Consider the following 17,227-nt stretch of genomic DNA (forward strand, 5'->3'; position numbering starts at 1 on the left):
GCAAAATTTTGGCACTGCTGTATTTGCAGATGGTACAACCAGACATAAATTCAGATATCAAGGGCTTGTTTCACAAATAGGGCTTAGCTTAAGCCAGGCCTAGGCTTTATTTAAATTAAGGCAGTGGTTCTCAAACTTTTTCACCAAGTACCACCTCAAAAAAAAAATTGTCTCTTCAAGTACCACCATAATGACCAGTATTAAAGTACAGTAGTGCAGTAGGCCTAATTAAGCAGCTACAGCACTGCACAGCTAAAAAACAAGGCAGATTAATTCTTATTATTAAGAATATGTATTATTGTCAGCCACTTGAAATATTATAATTAGTTTGAACAATAACTGTTCAGATAAAAAAACTTCAATCTTTAAATTAAAATGTGCTTATAAAAGTTAAATAAAAGAAAACTGCTGTACTTGTGAAGTATTAATGAATAGTAGTCTACTCATCAAAACCTGGAAATGCTGCTTTGACCTGACCAATACTGGCTGTATGTCATATTCATATACAATGTTTGATATATTTTGAAATACATGTTGGATGTACAAACGAGATATTTGTATATTTTTGTAAGCAAAACATTAACTTGTATTTTAATATGACTTGTAATTACATATTTAAATTAGAAATTAGATCTGCTTACTGTTCGTCATTTACAGTAGGGCTATGTGTTGCGTTGGCAGGTGTGTTTGTTTGTGTGTGTTTGTTTCTCTCTCTCTCTCTCTCTTCCTCTTTCCACCTGCAGGCCCCACCCTAACTACGCAGGCGACGTGCCCTGGGATTGGAGGAAGTAACCCAGGGCGTCCTTTAAAAAGAGATCAACGGGCGTAGGGAGAGAGAGCGAGTTTTGTTGGCGTGTTGTTTGAAATTGTGAAAAAGTTATTCCTGTTGTTGAGTTGTTTTCGTTGATTGTGTTTCTCGTGCTGTTGTACTAGTGTTGACTTTGTGTTGTATACCCATCCGTGTTTCCCCTTCCTATTATTTTTGTTTTGGTTTGTGTGTTTGTTGATTGTTAATATTGTAAATATATATACACGGTAAGAGGCAGTAGGGCTTGGACGCCACTTTTCTGTTTTTTTGTTAGTCAGGGAGATAGGTGTAGATTTTGTATTTTTATTTCTGTTATTTTATTAGGTGTAGTAAGTTTCATTTGGGTGTTTAGTTAGTGTATTTTTGTTTTTATTTTTCTGTGGGTTCACCCCCGAGGTATTTGGCTTCACTTTTTTTCTTGGTGATAAAAAAAGAAACGACAAAAAAAAGACAAATAAAGAGACCCTACATTAGGGGTTATTAAAAGTGAATTTTATTTGTCGGGTGGTCTTTTATGTTGCGGCCTTGACCCTAGACCAGGGTCGTAACACTATGTGTGTCAGAAAAGCGAGTGATTAAATGCATAAATACACTGCTTGACCAATTCATACATCTGGCATTTCCGTGATTTGGTGTGAATGAGATAACATCATAAGTAAACCGTGAACTTTGTGTTAACCGCGCACCAACCACTGTTTTTAAGCAGACTCGGAGAGGCTACAGATTGCGGTTCCTCTGTCTGTGCACACGGAAACTAACTTGAACTATATTCTACGCCTAAGCTTCAAGCATTGCAAAGTTGCTTGAGTCTATGTTCTGTGTCCCATGCCATTTTACTCACATCGAAATTAATTAGCCTAAATCCAAGATTAATAAACTGAAATCCATGCTGCTTTACAAAACAAATAGGTTAAAATATATCGAACACACACATTATTTACTACGAACACACATTTTAACACATTTGTAATAATAATTTGACCAATAATGCAGCATGGGGAAATTCCTGAGCTTGGAGTAACTGAAATGCAAACACAACAGCACTGGTCTGCAAAAGCGGTGATCTACAGTAAATATTCTAAGCACACCAGTGTGATCGTACGCTTCAGGAAACAAACAATGCTGTCTGATTACATCAGTGTTATTGAGCACTCCAAAGGGTTAAAAGTGTGTTCATTTTATTTTGTTATTCAGCGATTGTTATTCACTCTTATCCACCACTAGAAGGAAGCTCGCATACTAGGGCTGTGTGATTATTTGAAATTGAACCACAATTACAATTTGAAACGTTGCATTTAGCTAATCGTAAGAGGCTGTGATATGAAATATATATATTTTATTTAATTTTCCCCATCCAGAGCAAATGTGTGACTGCCATCTGTGTGTGATAGTCTTACTAGCCAATTAAATGAGCACACTTTCGTTCTGCCCAATCAGATTTGCTCAACCGAACTATGCAGAACGCTCACAGTAAAAACTGAAAAAAAAAAAACAGGAAAGCATTGACAATTGGGATAATGGCGTCTGCTGCTTCAGAAGCATTAATAGACAAATTAATATCAAAGAAAAACAGTATTGGTAATAAAGGAATATTTTGGTTTTAAAGTCACAGACACCAAACAAAAACAGGTCATTTTTAAGAGCTGTCGCCGAATTGTTGCCACGGCTTACAGATTATTGACCTGAAGCTTGACTGCAAAATAAAATCACAATTCAATTCGCATAGCAATATTTGTAAGAAAAATTGCAATTAGATACTTTCCACCAAATTACACAGCCCTACCGCGTACCACTACCACAGTTTGAGAACCTCTGAATTAGAGTATTTAAGCAGCCTTTATAGATATTATTCAGAAAAGCATAATGCCAGTGCATCTTGAGACAAATCTACGGCACTGTCATATTTTAAGATATCTAACTCAGGGTTATTTTCAGTTTAGACAGCTGAAACATGCAATTTAGTATTGTATGTGAATACAGGCGTAAGCAAAACAAGACTTAAGCACATACAAAAGTGAAAAGGACCTAAAACAGAGCCCTGCTAGACTCATTAAGGCTTTTTTTAATAAGGGGGGGGGGGGATCTGCCGATTAAGATGAATGGTGTCAAAACAACAGTCAAAACCATCAATAACACATACCAAAGAATCAGGTGAGTGACTTATTTCAACTACTTTCTTTGTATTTTTTCCCTCATACAAAACCAGCCTAAGACATTACCATAATAATTCTACATTCACCTTTGCCAAGCATTTCTTGGAGGCAGTTTTGCATAATTAAGCCAGGGCAGACTTTCAATATGCACATGAGTTCTCTCACTAAATTCCAAAGAGATTCACACTGGCCGAGAGGCATACAATTCACCAGTAGTGAGCAGAATCCCTAATGACATCCTCAGATATCCACATCACACCAGACGTTTTACCCTAGCTTTTTGAAAGAGAACAGAAGGAAACAAGACCCTTGCCCTCATATAATTTTCATATTCATATAATATGAATCTAATCTTCTTTAGATTTTAAACAATGCCATTTCAAAAGCTTTAAATACAGAGGATCACATAGACTGGAAATTAAAAGATACTTGAAAAGAGAAGGTAAAAACAAAACAATGCACTCTTAAATTGGTCTCTATTGGAAAGAACTGGCTGAATGTTCAATGTCTCTTGTCACCACAAGAATACAACAATCAGTTACTGCCAATCGACTTTGTCAGACATTGTTGTAAATACCAAATCATTTTGATTACTTCAAGTGGAGTAATTAAGACAACCAGCCAAATATGAATGACATATATAAAGCTGAAGTATAGCACTGTCCTCAGAATGAACTTTAGATTGGTTTAACCTTAACCACATAAATGAAATGGGAGTGACTGGTTTTAGTCTCTTAATAACCACAGAGGTGACTAAAGACATCCCCCATCTGGATTTTCTGTCTGGACTGACTCAAGCACATTCAGAATTAAATAGGGTTCAGGTGGTCATTACCAGCTCCTGGTGTATAATTCTGCTCTATCTATACTACAACAGCCTAAATCATTATTTGGGAGTCCCTTGAGGGTAGCATCAATGAAGCGTTCACATTTATTAAAGGTGATGAAATACTAAAGAGTCATCACTTTTTTTTTTTTCAGGACAATGTTGTATTGGTAAATACAAGGTTAGAATTCTGAGGAATCCAGTGAGTATAGGAAGCTATTGCAAATAAATACATAAAATGGACTTGATTTGAAAATACTTAGAAATTATGTAATATTATATAATACATAGACATTACTTACTAATGTTCAAATTAACTAATCTATAGATAACACTCAAAATTTGAAACATGAAAATATTATAATGGATTTCAGAATTTCAAATTAATTGTTAAAATGCAAAATAGTGTGTGCATTTTTTATTTTGTATTTTATGTTACATTTATTTTTTTTATTACTATTTTTTTTTCATTGGTATCAACATTGACATTTTTTTTTTTTTTAAACACTCACCGGCCACTTCATTAGGTAGACCTGTCCAACTGCCCAGTAGTGCAAATCTCTAAAAAGACAATCACATGACAGTCAAACTGAGCCTCAAAATGGGGAAGAAAGGTGATTTAAGTGACTTTGAACGTGGCATGGTTGTTGGTGTCAGACGGGCTGGTCTGAGTATTTCAGAAACTGCTGATCTATTGGGATTTTCACACACAACCATCTTTAGGGTTTAAAGAGAATAGTCCTGAAAAAGAGAAAATATTCTATGAGCGCAGTTCTGTGGGTGCAAATGCCTTATTGATGCCAGAGGAGAATGGCCAGACTGGTCCGAGCTGATAGAAAGGCAACAGTAACTGAACCACTCGTTACAACCGATGTATGCAGAAGAGCATCTCTGAACCCACAACATGTCCAACCTTAAGGCGGATGGGCTACAGCAGCAGAAGACCACAGCGGGTGCCACTCCTGTCAGCTAAGAACAAGAAACTGAGGCTACAATTCACACAGGCTCACCAAAATTGGACAATAGAACATTGGAAAAACATTGCCTGAGTCTCAATTTCTGCTGCCACATTCATATGGTAGGGTCAGAATTTGGCATCAACAACATGAAAGCATGACTCCATCCTGCCTTGTATCAACGGTTCAGGTTGGTGGTGGTGGTGTAATGGTGTGGGGGATAATTTCTTGGCACACTTTGTGCCATTAGTACCAATTGAGCATTGGGTCAATGCCACAGCCTACCTAAGTATTGTTGCTGACCATGTCCATCCCTTTATGACAACAGTGTACCCATCTTCTGATGACTACTTCCAGCAGTATAACGTGCCATGTCATGAAGTGTGAATCATCTTAGACTGGTTTCTTGAACATAACAATGAGTTCGCGGTACTCAAATGGCCTCCACAGCAGTGGCGGTTCTGGGGGGGTGGGGGGTGGGTGCCCCTGTGTCAACAAGCTTGACCCCCCTCTGGCCCCCCTAAATTTGGAGGCTTATTTTTGTGTCACAATTAAAACGCCACGGAGGAGTGAGATCAGCCATCGCTGGCAGACGAAGATATGGCTGGCTCTCGCGCGCTCTCGGTGTCGCGCACACTCCCGCTCTCTCTGCTTTCCCTTGACTTCAGTGGCGGTACTGCACGCATCAGTTTCCCGCCTTCGTCAGAAGTTAAGCACCACGTTGACACAGGTAATAAGAAAAATTAAACTTCAGTCATGTTCATGTTGTGAAACACTATCAAAATGCCCACTGTTGATTATATTAGTCTTCTGTTTTCAATGGCGATTTTAACACTTATTACTACAGAGCTCAATCCAATAGAGCATCTTTGGGATGTGGTAGAACGGAAGATTCACATCATAAATCTGTAGCCAACAAATCTGCAGCAACTGAATGATGCTATCATGTCAATATCGACCAAAATCTCTGAGGAATATTTCCAGTACCTTTTTGAATCTATGCCACAAAGGATTAAGAAAGTTCTGAAGGCAAAAGGGGGTTTAACCCAGTACTAGTAAGGTAGTAAAGTAACATGGTAAACAATATAGACTGACACAAGTTGCCACTGTTCAAAAATGAACGAATGTGTGAATATAAAAACAACTTTACCTCAAATTGAGGTAAGTGTGTCATTTCACCTGCTCCATATTCAACTTTCTCAAACATAACAGAAGTTGCATTGTAGGAGTAACAACTACATAATACATGTCCTGTATTATCAGGTCGACTATTTTTATTATATCCATGTTCACAGTATGATGATCTTATAATATTGTTGAAATCTCTCAGTTAGAAGAATGACTATCATGTCAAATTCCATCTTCAGCATTCATGGCTTAACCAGACAGACATTTTGAATATTGCTAATTGCCTGTATCCAAGCAACTCTATGCATCCCATCCATTCCATAACTGCAAAAACAACTAAATGATTTTCCATAGTCCCTTCAAAGATGTGAGTACTACAACATAACAGCATGACCATTCAGCATATAAATACAATGTTCTAGTTGTTCAAAGTAAGGATGCAGCAATGATTCAACACCAAAGTAGAAACATAAGCTTATTTTGGTTTCATATGGTTTTCAGACAATGCCAGAGCATAAATCACTCAGCAAAACATTTAGATTAATGATGCCCCTTGAAACCCCCTTTGGGCTTTAGATAATGTCTTTATTGTAATGATTTCATTAAATAGCTTTTCACAATCTATCACTTACTTGTTTGCCTTCCAGAGTGTAGAGTCTCTTCACGGCCCCAGAGTCTAGTTTAATGGCGTCAGTGATGTCTGTGAGCACCTGCTCGAAAGAGTGAGCCGTTTTCTTGTTCAGGAGAATTCGGACGGCCTTACGTGGTTTAACACCACTCCTGATGACCGTCACCAGCTTGGGCTTGATGTAGTCTTTACTCTCTCGTTCTCTCAGCTCATTTTTAGTAGCGGTAAGTGATGGCATGGAACGGGATGCGCCAGTCTTTACATTGACTGACCAGTTGGGATTAACATTCTTGGTGTAGTCCACTTTACGGAAAGGTTCGTTGGAAGCACATACATAGCTTTCTCCTGGTAAAGGCAAAGAGAAGAGTATGATGAGATGGAATAATGCTTATTTATTTAATGTTTTTTACATTTTTTTTTTGTGTAAATAATGGTGTGTAGTTCTAAAAATTATGCAATTTTACTGAAAAACAATCATTAAAGGGATCATGGAAATTGGTGAACATTTACTCACAATTTACTCACCCTCATGTGGTTATAAACCTTTATAAGTTTCTTTCTCTTGTTGAAAACAAAAGAAGATATTTTAAAGCAAGCTGAAAACCTGTAACCATTGACTTAACCATAGTAGGAAAAACAAATAACATGGAAGTCAATGGTTACAGGTTTTCAGCTTTCTTCAAAGTATCTTTTTTGTGTTCAACAAAAGAAAGAAACGCAAATAGGATTGTAACAAATAAAGAGTGATTATATTATGATTTAATGATGTCACAATATCTATTTTTGTTGTATGATATATCGCACCAAAACATATTGCGATAAACAGTATTATTGTCATTTTAAGATCATTTTATGCCACTCATTATATAATGGCAGAACGATAAAATAATATCATCACAATGCAAGTACACTCTTCCAAAGAACACATAAGATTTTATTCTTAAGAATATTTCATTTAATTAGAGTCATTTTAACAATTTAATAAATAGGCATTGGAATCAGAATGTGAAAACGTATATCCTAAATAAAAAATTAGAATTGTTAACGAAAAAGTGCAAGGTAAAATGTAAAAATGTAAAAAGTTTATAGTAAATACTACAGTGTTTTTTTTACTGTACTGACACCGACACCTCCAGTAGAGATAGAGAGGTTGCACAATCAGCTAAAATGTTGCTAGAATCAGTTATGTATGAGCCATATATATTGCATCACCAAAAATGATATATGTCCATATGTTGTGCGATAAGTTGATATATTGATTATTGTGACAGGCCTATTTAGCGATGATGAATAAATTAACATTTATAAAAGGTATAAATATATTTATAAAAGGTATTTTTGCTGTCATACAATTTAGTATCAAATATTGTGATGATACAGCCTCATTTTTTATTAAAAATATTAATGCTATACAAAAAAATGCAAAAAAATCTAAAATTAATTCTAATAAAATAGATATGGAAGACCATTCATGCAGAGAAAGTAACATTAAAAAGTATAAAATTGCAATTATGAGACACAAAACACACTTTCGGAAAATAAAATAACAATTATTTAAAATAAAGTTGCGATTACGATATAATTAGTCATATTCATGAGCATAAACTTACAATTTTTATAAATATGAGACTATTGAAATTGTAAGACGTGATATTTTTTCTTCAAAAATTATGATTGGTCAAACAAACAAATATTTTAATTTGTAGAAGTTCAAAATCAGCATTATTCTAATAAATTTCTCATCTTTACTAAAGTTAAAAGTTAGCAATTTACTTGTATAAAAAAATGTATATATGTATGAAAACATGGCATGGCATTTATGTCAATTTAACCAATTGTCATTTTATGCAAAATCATGATTCTAGCAAAATAAAAACTTTATAAAATGTAGTAGTAATAATATAATTACATAAAATGTACGCATCTAACGTAATTAAAGATTGTGAAAGACTGGGTAGGAATGGGTACGATAAAAATATATAAATACAGTACACATAAAATAGCCCTTCTGTGACCCCAGTTTTGCTCAAGTTTCAGCTGTGGTTTTGGACAAAGCCAAAGGCAAAGCATTTTGTTCTTTTTTTGCAGTAAGTCCAATGTAACTGTTAGCAAGCACGCACTTTCATTCCACAGCAATACAATCCAAAGGGCCTCAAAATGAATACCACAAGAGGGAACCGTTATTACTCAAGGATTGTTACATAAACATTTCTAAATCAAGTAGTTCATTTGGTTTTTTACGTATTTTTTATTTTTATATAACTGAACGCAGGCTTGTCTGATAAACATTGCTGTGAATACTGCAAAGCCATTAAAGTGTGCACGACAGCATAAAGGCCATGATTGTTGTTTATGTGTAATGATGGCACATCTTGGCACTACAGTAGAGGCAGCTGGTCTGAAAGTGGAGCTTTGTCATCCTAAGAAGTCCAGGACAAAAGATATGCTAGTGTATCAAAAGAAGACAAACAACCGCCAAAACCAAACATCCCTTCCTTGCTTGCTACACACCACATGCAGAGAAAACATGCCTGAATGTCACATTTACAACATGCAGTATATGACTGCTGATGCATTAGCAGGAAACACATGGGTCAAACATGATCCAACAGAATCTCAAAATTAATTTGTGCAATAGATTTTGTTTGCTCAACCTTCTTGAGTGTTATATGGTTGTGGTTAGCTCTGTTTTTCTCCTTTGATTTGCCAAAATAGTCAGTATGACACTCCTCTTGGTAACTGTTTGGTATGTTTTATTGTGCTAAACTGATCCTCGTGTTATGGCTTAGGTGCCAAGGAAGTTAAAGCAGCCAGCTTGTCAAAATAATCAAGATAGGAAACAAATTCAATACTTGAAAAGTCTTTTTAGATACAAACAGTGGCATTATAGCTTAAAGGCATAGTTCAGCCAAAAACGAAAATTCTGTCATCATTTACTGATGCTTCACTTATTCGAAACATACTTTAGTTTCTTTCTTCTGATAAACAGAAAAGAAAAAAAATTTGTGATGAGATGGGATCGAACCGACGACTGTCCGCATGGGGGTTGGATGCTCTATCAAGGAGGCTAAAGACCATGGCCTCTAGCGTCTGTCGCTAGAGCACCTTTAGAAGTCAGAGGAGTGAGGTTTACCTGCATAGCACTTCGCTAGCTGGCTTCCATTATACTCATCTTCTAAACCTCACTCTCATCTGGGTCACGGCACCAATGTAACCCTGTCGGTCCTACACCAACAAACCTGCTTCAAGCTGGGATAGAACCAACCACTGTCCGCATGGAAGTCGATTGCTCCAACAAGGAGGCTTAAGACCTTGGCCTCTAGCATTTCTCATTAGAGCACTTTTAGAGGTCAGAGGAGTGAGGTTTACATGCATAGCACTTTGCTAGCTGGCCTCCATTACACGTACATGCGTGTAATGTGTGTTCTTAACATATTCATAGTCTTTCACATATTTATTGTCTTTTACATATTACTGTCAACATTGCTAATAGTATATTGCTTTGTTTTTTGGAATATGTTGTTGTATTTTGCGCTGTCTGGAGACAGCACCTGAGCTTTTCACTCATCATAGTACATCTGCTGCTGCTGATGTGACAATAAAATTGATTTGATTTAATGCCACCTCCAAACAATTGCTGACTATTAAAAAGATATACAGTAAGTGATTGTTTTTTCAGTAGAACCTTAAAGGCCCCGATATACTTCAAATGAAATCTAAAAACTATTTGAAATAATGTTGTTCTGAACAAAATTCGGCCAAAACTAAGTTATTTTTGAGTTTGTTTTGGCCATTCGAAACCTCTCCCCAAAGCAAAGTTTTGGGGGAGTTGCATTTTGACTTCAAAACCCCTTTGAGCTACCACTGGTCCATTGCATTTACTTAATTGGTGGGTGTGTTCTGGAACATTTTGGAACTTCTGCCCCCGATTAGTTTCTCATTCCATGGAGATCAGGTAAACAAAAACTGGAGAGTCAAGTACAGGGCTGCACAATTAATCAAATCAAATCGCAATCGTGATTTGAAATGTTGCGATTAGCGAATCGCAAAAAGCTGCGATATGAAATATATGTATTATTTAATTTCCCCCATCTAAATGCATACTTTCGTTCAGCCCAATAAGAACTTTTAACATCTGCCTCTTATCAGCCATGTTAGCCATGCGAGTGTTCTGTATTTTTATATTTATTTTTTGTTTGTATAATAAGCTACATTATCTTCCCTAATTTGAGTTGAACATGTTTACAGAAAGGTGGGGTCATTCTATCTTTGACCTAGAGAAAAATGAGTGTTTAATTTCCAAACATTTAAAAACAAATTTGAATAAAAGTTGAAGTTAATATCTTTTCAGTTTCTTTTTTTAACTAACACTCACTGACATTTAGCAGTAATAGCTACGAAACAGATTATTGAGCTAAATCTTGACTACGAAATTAAATCTCAAATCACAATCGCAATATCTATTGAAAAAATTGCAACTAGATATTTTCCCTGAAACGCATAGCCCTAGTCCAGTAGCAGAGCTGGTTTTTACGGATGTTTATGAAACTTTTCTTCTCTCACAGCTGCCTTTATTGTGGTGTTTCGGAGTAGACCAGTACACACAGACAATGTGATGCGTGTTCAACTACTCGGCCTGTTAGAATTAAATTTTGTTCTCAAACGAAAAATGAAAAAAGTTTGTTCTTCCATTTAGTTTCAAAATGTCTAAAAGGAAGAACAAGCTTTTTTTTTGTTTATTGGGGCCTTGAAACTAGATTTCTAAAGTTCAAAACAAAGTCCTTGGTAAAGCAAGACAACAGCTTCCAGCATTTTGAAAGTCAAATACATTCTTATATGTGGCTCCGGATGATATAATGAGGTCTTATGAAGCTAACCGAGAACATTTAAAGATCTAAAAATATTTCTTAATGTTCTACTGAGGAATAAAAGTGGCCTACATCTTGGATGGCCCGAAGCAGGTGAATAAACTAACAGCAAAATTTCACTTTTGGGTGAACTATTTCTTTACGTAACCTCAGCTACAGTATATCTCTACATCAATGCTTCATGAATGAATGTTTGAGATTATATTTGAAAAAAAAATGACCATGGATGACAAATAAATATGGGTCTGTGGTCTCAATCCTACGTGTGTGTTCAATGTACACCAAACTATTGAGCTTCATTACATAACCACCACGACGAATTCAGAGAAATCTGAAATCCACTTAAATCTCAGTAGCACAGTGTACATTCCCTGGTGAGACTAGTAGACTTCAAACTGGGAAGACAAATCATATATTTCTCATTTGAATAGCTAGAACAGGGAACTGAGAACAGATGACTCACCTAGTGTGAATGAAACGTTTGTTTATTCACTTGAGAGAATATAAAAAGATGTGAGATTTAACCATGCTTTGATAGAATGCAAAATATGTCATGTTCGGGATGCAGTCTAAATTATTCTGATGGATGCAAAATATCAGTTTTAGCATGCAGTCTTAATTAAATAGATTAAAATAAATAAATTGTCAACGTATACATGCAAAAAAGCAATGTGAGGTAAATAAATAATACTTCAATCTAATAAATTATCAGGAATATAGCCAACGTTTAGTTCCACCACTGACCCAAAACTAAAACCATTCACCCGCAACATAAAGATCTTTCAAGCAGCCACCGGATCATAAAATCTCAATTTCACTCCGTTTGCCTCTGAAATTGGAGGAAGGGAGGGACTCCTGAGGCTCTTGGCTTTTTTTAAGCAGAGAAATTAACAAAAGGCTAATTACTCGAGCAGACTCCATATGGGCTCACTTTTACTGGTGTAAAACTGACCCAAAATCAGATGGCAGTTATTTGACGTAATACGTGTGTGGGCAGACATGAATGTAGTTGTATTGATGTCATTCATATGGGACTCAGGTGTGGGCTGTAACAACCACAGGGGTTATGAACCCTCCATCACCCTTCCATAACCAGTCCTGCCTTGATGTCCAGATGGGACCCCAATGTACCCTTCATTTAACAAAGTTTAGTGGGCCAACACAACAAGCTGTGTCACTATAGCTACAGTAGAATTTGCTACTGCTGGGGATCTTTAGAAAACACCATTCATAGCTTTGATCGAGTGCGTGTAAGACTTTAAACAGATTTGTAACACAAAAGAGAACTAAGCCAGCCCTCAGTCGGCGTGAAGAGATGCTGAGCTCGGCACTTCAAATGCAAAGCACTTGTACAATTGCATCACTGAGCAAACACAGAGTCATTCTGCGTCACAATCTCACATGCTGAAGCAAAGCAGCTGGACTTGGGCTTGCATGGTTATTTAGTCAATTTAGCATGTGTAGTCGTACATTTTGACTTGTATATCTAAAATAGCATTGATTCAATATGACTAACTTTATTAATGAATTCTACATTGCCTTTTCTTAAAAGAATTTAATATTAGGGATCATTTTTATTATTTTATACATACTGTAATGTGTCTATGACAGTGTATTTTGGCAGAACATTGCTAAAGGGTCTGGAATTCCCTTGTAAGCAACAAGGGTAGCCATTAAGTGAACTGCAGTGAGCAGATTCAATACATACCGTAAATATACTGACTGCAGGGCAAAGCACATGCTATGAAACATGATGGTCGGAAGAAAATATGAGCATTCATTCCTAGGGATGCACCAATTTTTGATCAATATCGATAAGCGATAACGCTTTACATTTGGAGGCCGATACCGATATATAGCTCCATATATACCATAGGTCTCAAACTCAATTCCTGGAGGTCTGCACAGTTTTGCTCCAACCCTAATCAAACACAGCTGATCTACTAGGGTCTAGTAGTCTTGAACACCTCAGTTATTTGGATCAGCTGTGCTTGATTAGGGTTGGAGCAAACAGTGCAGAGCTGCGGCCCTCCAGGAATTAGGTTTAAGACCTATGGTATACTGTATACAAAAGTCAAACCCATACAATGGACAACAGATTTATTTTATTTTAAATCCTTAACTTCAGAAAGTTTGTTAATCAACTATTTTTTTCAATGGATAACTTTCTTTCATGTAAATAAAATCTACTGCCTCAAAAAAAATAAGCGTAAATAGAGCCAAGTCACTGAACATTAACTGAAATCAAAATGCCACTGAAATAATAAAACAGTGGTTGGGCAGCAAGCATGTGAAAAGGTCCAACTAGTGGACCAACAACTAATTTATTGGCTTAAAAAGATATTGGACTAAATAAGTTGATAGACTGATAACGATAACATTTAAAATAGCTTTTATCGGCCAATAACAATATGGCAGCCCTACTGGACACAAATGAGTTTAAGTGAAAAGCATTCTGAAGAAGTGATATACAACAAGATTTTATGACCTGGTATGACCTAAGCAATCATGTGGAATTTTGCATAAAAACAGAGAAAGACATTGCTTTCATAAATTCTCTCTCTCTCTTATTATAGTATGGAGATTCGGATGGAGGAATGTAAAGAGGGCATAAGAATATGTACTTTTTAGTTTGACTGAGCTGATTGTTGATTTTGAGCCAGATATCAGATTCTTCTTTTTTAATTAATTTGATATATATATGGATTTCAAGTTTGTGCCAGATCATTGTGCCCCCCGAATCTCTACCCTGTTTTATTTTTTCATGTTTTTTAGATTAAATGGATATGTCATGGTATTCTGGGGAACAAAGAGTGACCTCATCATTTCTGCGCCATGTTTCCTAAAGTATTATGATGTCTATGTCTGAAACGCTTTTCCTAAAATCCAAGGTGTTGACTAGATGCGTTAACACCGTGAATATTCTATAGTGAGACATACAGCGGTTTCATTTGGTCAAAAAACAATCTTAACATTCATATAAAATAGAACCAATCCATATAAACCGCAAACTCTCTCTCTCTCTCTCTCATAAGAGCTTAATAATGAGCCGAGTCGTGAATGTTTGCTACACATACATACATGTTACAGTTTATCCTTCGGACAGGTCAACTTCAGATTGATTGACAGATCAGCTTGTTCAATCACACACACTCACTGAACTCACTCAACTTTGCTCCCAAACTTTTTTGACGTGTTAAAAAATTATCAGGAGCTTAAGATTCTTGACTTGTAAATTCATCACACATGGTACGAACCACGACCGTACAAACATGAAGGATTTCGACACAGCTTCTCCCGATTAAATTTTTTAAAATCCAACATAATCTCACAGCAATTCATAACTTTTTCATTAAGTGGTTAATTCAAAGGAATCATACGATCTCATTCGTACAATTTAGTACGATTTTGTTATCACCTAAAGACGGTTGGGTTTAGGGGCGTGGTTGGGTGCCATGTCTCCTTTTTAAAATTGAACATTTTCGTACAACAAAATTGTATAAATTAACCACTTAACTGACAAAGCATAAAAGTTTCCTTGTAAGATCAGGCTGAAAAAAAGTCATGTATGAGCTTGTACATCAGCAAAAAAAATTTAAAATCATGCCCATCTTAAGAGTGACTTTACATAAATATGTAAATATGTGTTGCCCTCTTCTCAACAACAGAACAAACTTAAGCAACTGACAGTGGGAAGAAAACAGCAGTTAAGAAAGCATCTGATCTTAATGATAAGGATATGTTTGCTCAAGCTCTGTAATTTACTTGCATCACGTTGACAGATAAAGCAACTAACACTACTCAATATATATATTTATATAAAATTATCATAAATGTACAAAACAGCTTGATTTAATCTCTTTTCTTTGCAGCTTGAATATTAAAGGAATTTATTTCATGTTTCATAGAATTGAAGATATGTTCATGGAAGTAGACATAATTGTCACATCCCTTTAAATTGACTAGCAAAACTGTCGCTCGGTTCCTATAGCTTTACATGTAGATATTGTTTTTTTTAAGGTTTTGGAATAAACTGTTCACACATGGGTCACAGAAAAAGCAAATAATATAGAATACAGCGGTGGACAAAATGATAAAATAATATGATTCTTGCATATAACACCTACAAAATGTAGATACAATATGCATTCTTTGCTTAAATTATGATTGACCGCTGGCTTTGCATAAAATATTTGTTCACCAAAAATTACACTCCTGTCTTTGTATACTTGATATTATGTTGTTTACGATTTAATTTATGTATTTGTTCATCCATTCCACATACAATGAAATGCCCTTTTCCAAAATGAGATGATCCCTTGTGGTTTTTTACTTATTATGTGTATTAAAACAACATAATTTTTAATGGTTTTATTAAGAATACAAATGGCAATAAAAATTTACAATATTTTAATTTTGCTAAACTATGCTTTTAAAATGTTCCATTTCAATTTCTAAGTTCAAGTGAGTGTTCAGTGAAAGAAATGCTCCTCAGTTATACTTGTGACTTTAAATGACTTATCTTGTTTGTTTGTTTTTATGTAATGTTTTATTATGTAATTATATAATGACTTTTAAATTGGTTGTATTTTATTTTATTAACATTCCAACTAACTATCACAATTTGCACTCTGAACTGAAAGTCCAGTGTTTTGGAAGGGTTAACTACACTAACATTACAAACAGTTAGGATACTAGAAGTATGATAAAGCCAACAGGGCTTGATTGGATGGCCCATGGGGGAAAACAATCAAAAGTGTCTGCCTTCCACTTTAATCAACCTCACCTTCCACCAAGTCATCCAGACTGGTGATCTTCTTTCCTCCATCTGCAGTGTAGATACTCCGGACTCCCTGCGGTAAATTGACATTGTCCGAGAGGGAGCGCGTGAGCTCCATCAGCAGCGCGTCGAAAGACCTGAAGCGGTCACCGGACACGGCGTACACCAGCCCCTTGAAGTACTTGTCGCCATTCCGATAGAAGCGAACTTTTTTCGCTTTCTTCTCCGAGGTGAGCGACTGCAGTGTGCGCGTGCGGTAGAAGCTACAGTGCGCGCTGTGAGCAGGACTCGGCACGATCCCATTTCCCCGAGAGGCGGAATGAGAGCCGCCGCTGCCCCGCGGGGACCGGTGACCCTTCTCGCGCTCCTCGAAGTGCTCCCACTCGATGCTCCTGCTGGACATGTTTATTTCCTCAAGTGATAGCGCTGGTTCTTTAATAAATACGCTTGTTTTGTGTGCTGTTAGCTATTTCAGCAGCTGTCGGTCGTGTCTTTCTTCCGTTTTTGCACTTTCAACTAACAGCATGCATTTTTTTTATTTTACGAAATCAGTGAAACGCCAGTCCGAAAGCTGTTCTCTTCAACTTTTTACAGAGGAAAGACTTCTTAAAAATATATATGATGACAAATTAATGCACCAGTAGTCCAAAAATACAGGAACTGAATAATTCAAGGGCTGTCGCTATAGCTGGGGTGAGTCCCGGTCATGATGAGATGAGACCCGCGTATGTGCGCATGCTGGACACGCGTGACCGTCCGCTGCTCTCTGCATCCTCCACTGGAGCTTAATCAGGCCAACACTCAGCACACACCTACATCAATGCCGCTGTTGAGAGGATAAGAGCTGCTCCTCCTCTGGGTCCTAAAATCACCAATCTATTATTCGTATGAACGCAGTTGTTCCCAATCATGGGACCAGGACCACTGGAGGGCATGAGTTTTCCAAGGGTCCAAGATAACTTGAAATGTAAAAATTCTTTAAAAATTCATTCATAAAACTATTTTAAAAATATGTCCTAATAATGTAATGATTACAATACAAAAAGAAAATTAGAAAGCTACAACATGTAGCACAACAAA

At 36.4% G+C, this 17,227-nt stretch overlaps 1 protein-coding gene across 5 annotated transcripts in view; it reads right to left on the reverse strand.

Moving 5' to 3' along the window:
* Window positions 1-16,935, reverse strand: part of dclk2a (doublecortin-like kinase 2a) — a 113,736-nt gene extending 96,801 nt beyond the window's left edge. For all 5 annotated transcript variants that reach the window (XR_008837826.1, XM_056457677.1, XM_056457659.1 and 2 more), the window contains exons 1-2: window positions 16,154-16,935; window positions 6,504-6,844 (exon numbers count right to left, since the gene is read on the reverse strand). Coding sequence is in view for 4 of the 5 variants with exons in the window: in XM_056457677.1 (XP_056313652.1) it covers window positions 6,504-6,844; window positions 16,154-16,550 (738 nt within the window). In the remaining variant the exon portion in view is untranslated. The remainder of the gene's footprint in view (window positions 1-6,503; window positions 6,845-16,153) is intronic.
* Window positions 16,936-17,227: the final 292 nt, after the last annotated feature.

This window comes from Danio aesculapii, chromosome 1 (assembly GCF_903798145.1).
Source record: "Danio aesculapii chromosome 1, fDanAes4.1, whole genome shotgun sequence".
In the NCBI taxonomy this organism is placed as follows: domain Eukaryota; kingdom Metazoa; phylum Chordata; class Actinopteri; order Cypriniformes; family Danionidae; genus Danio; species Danio aesculapii.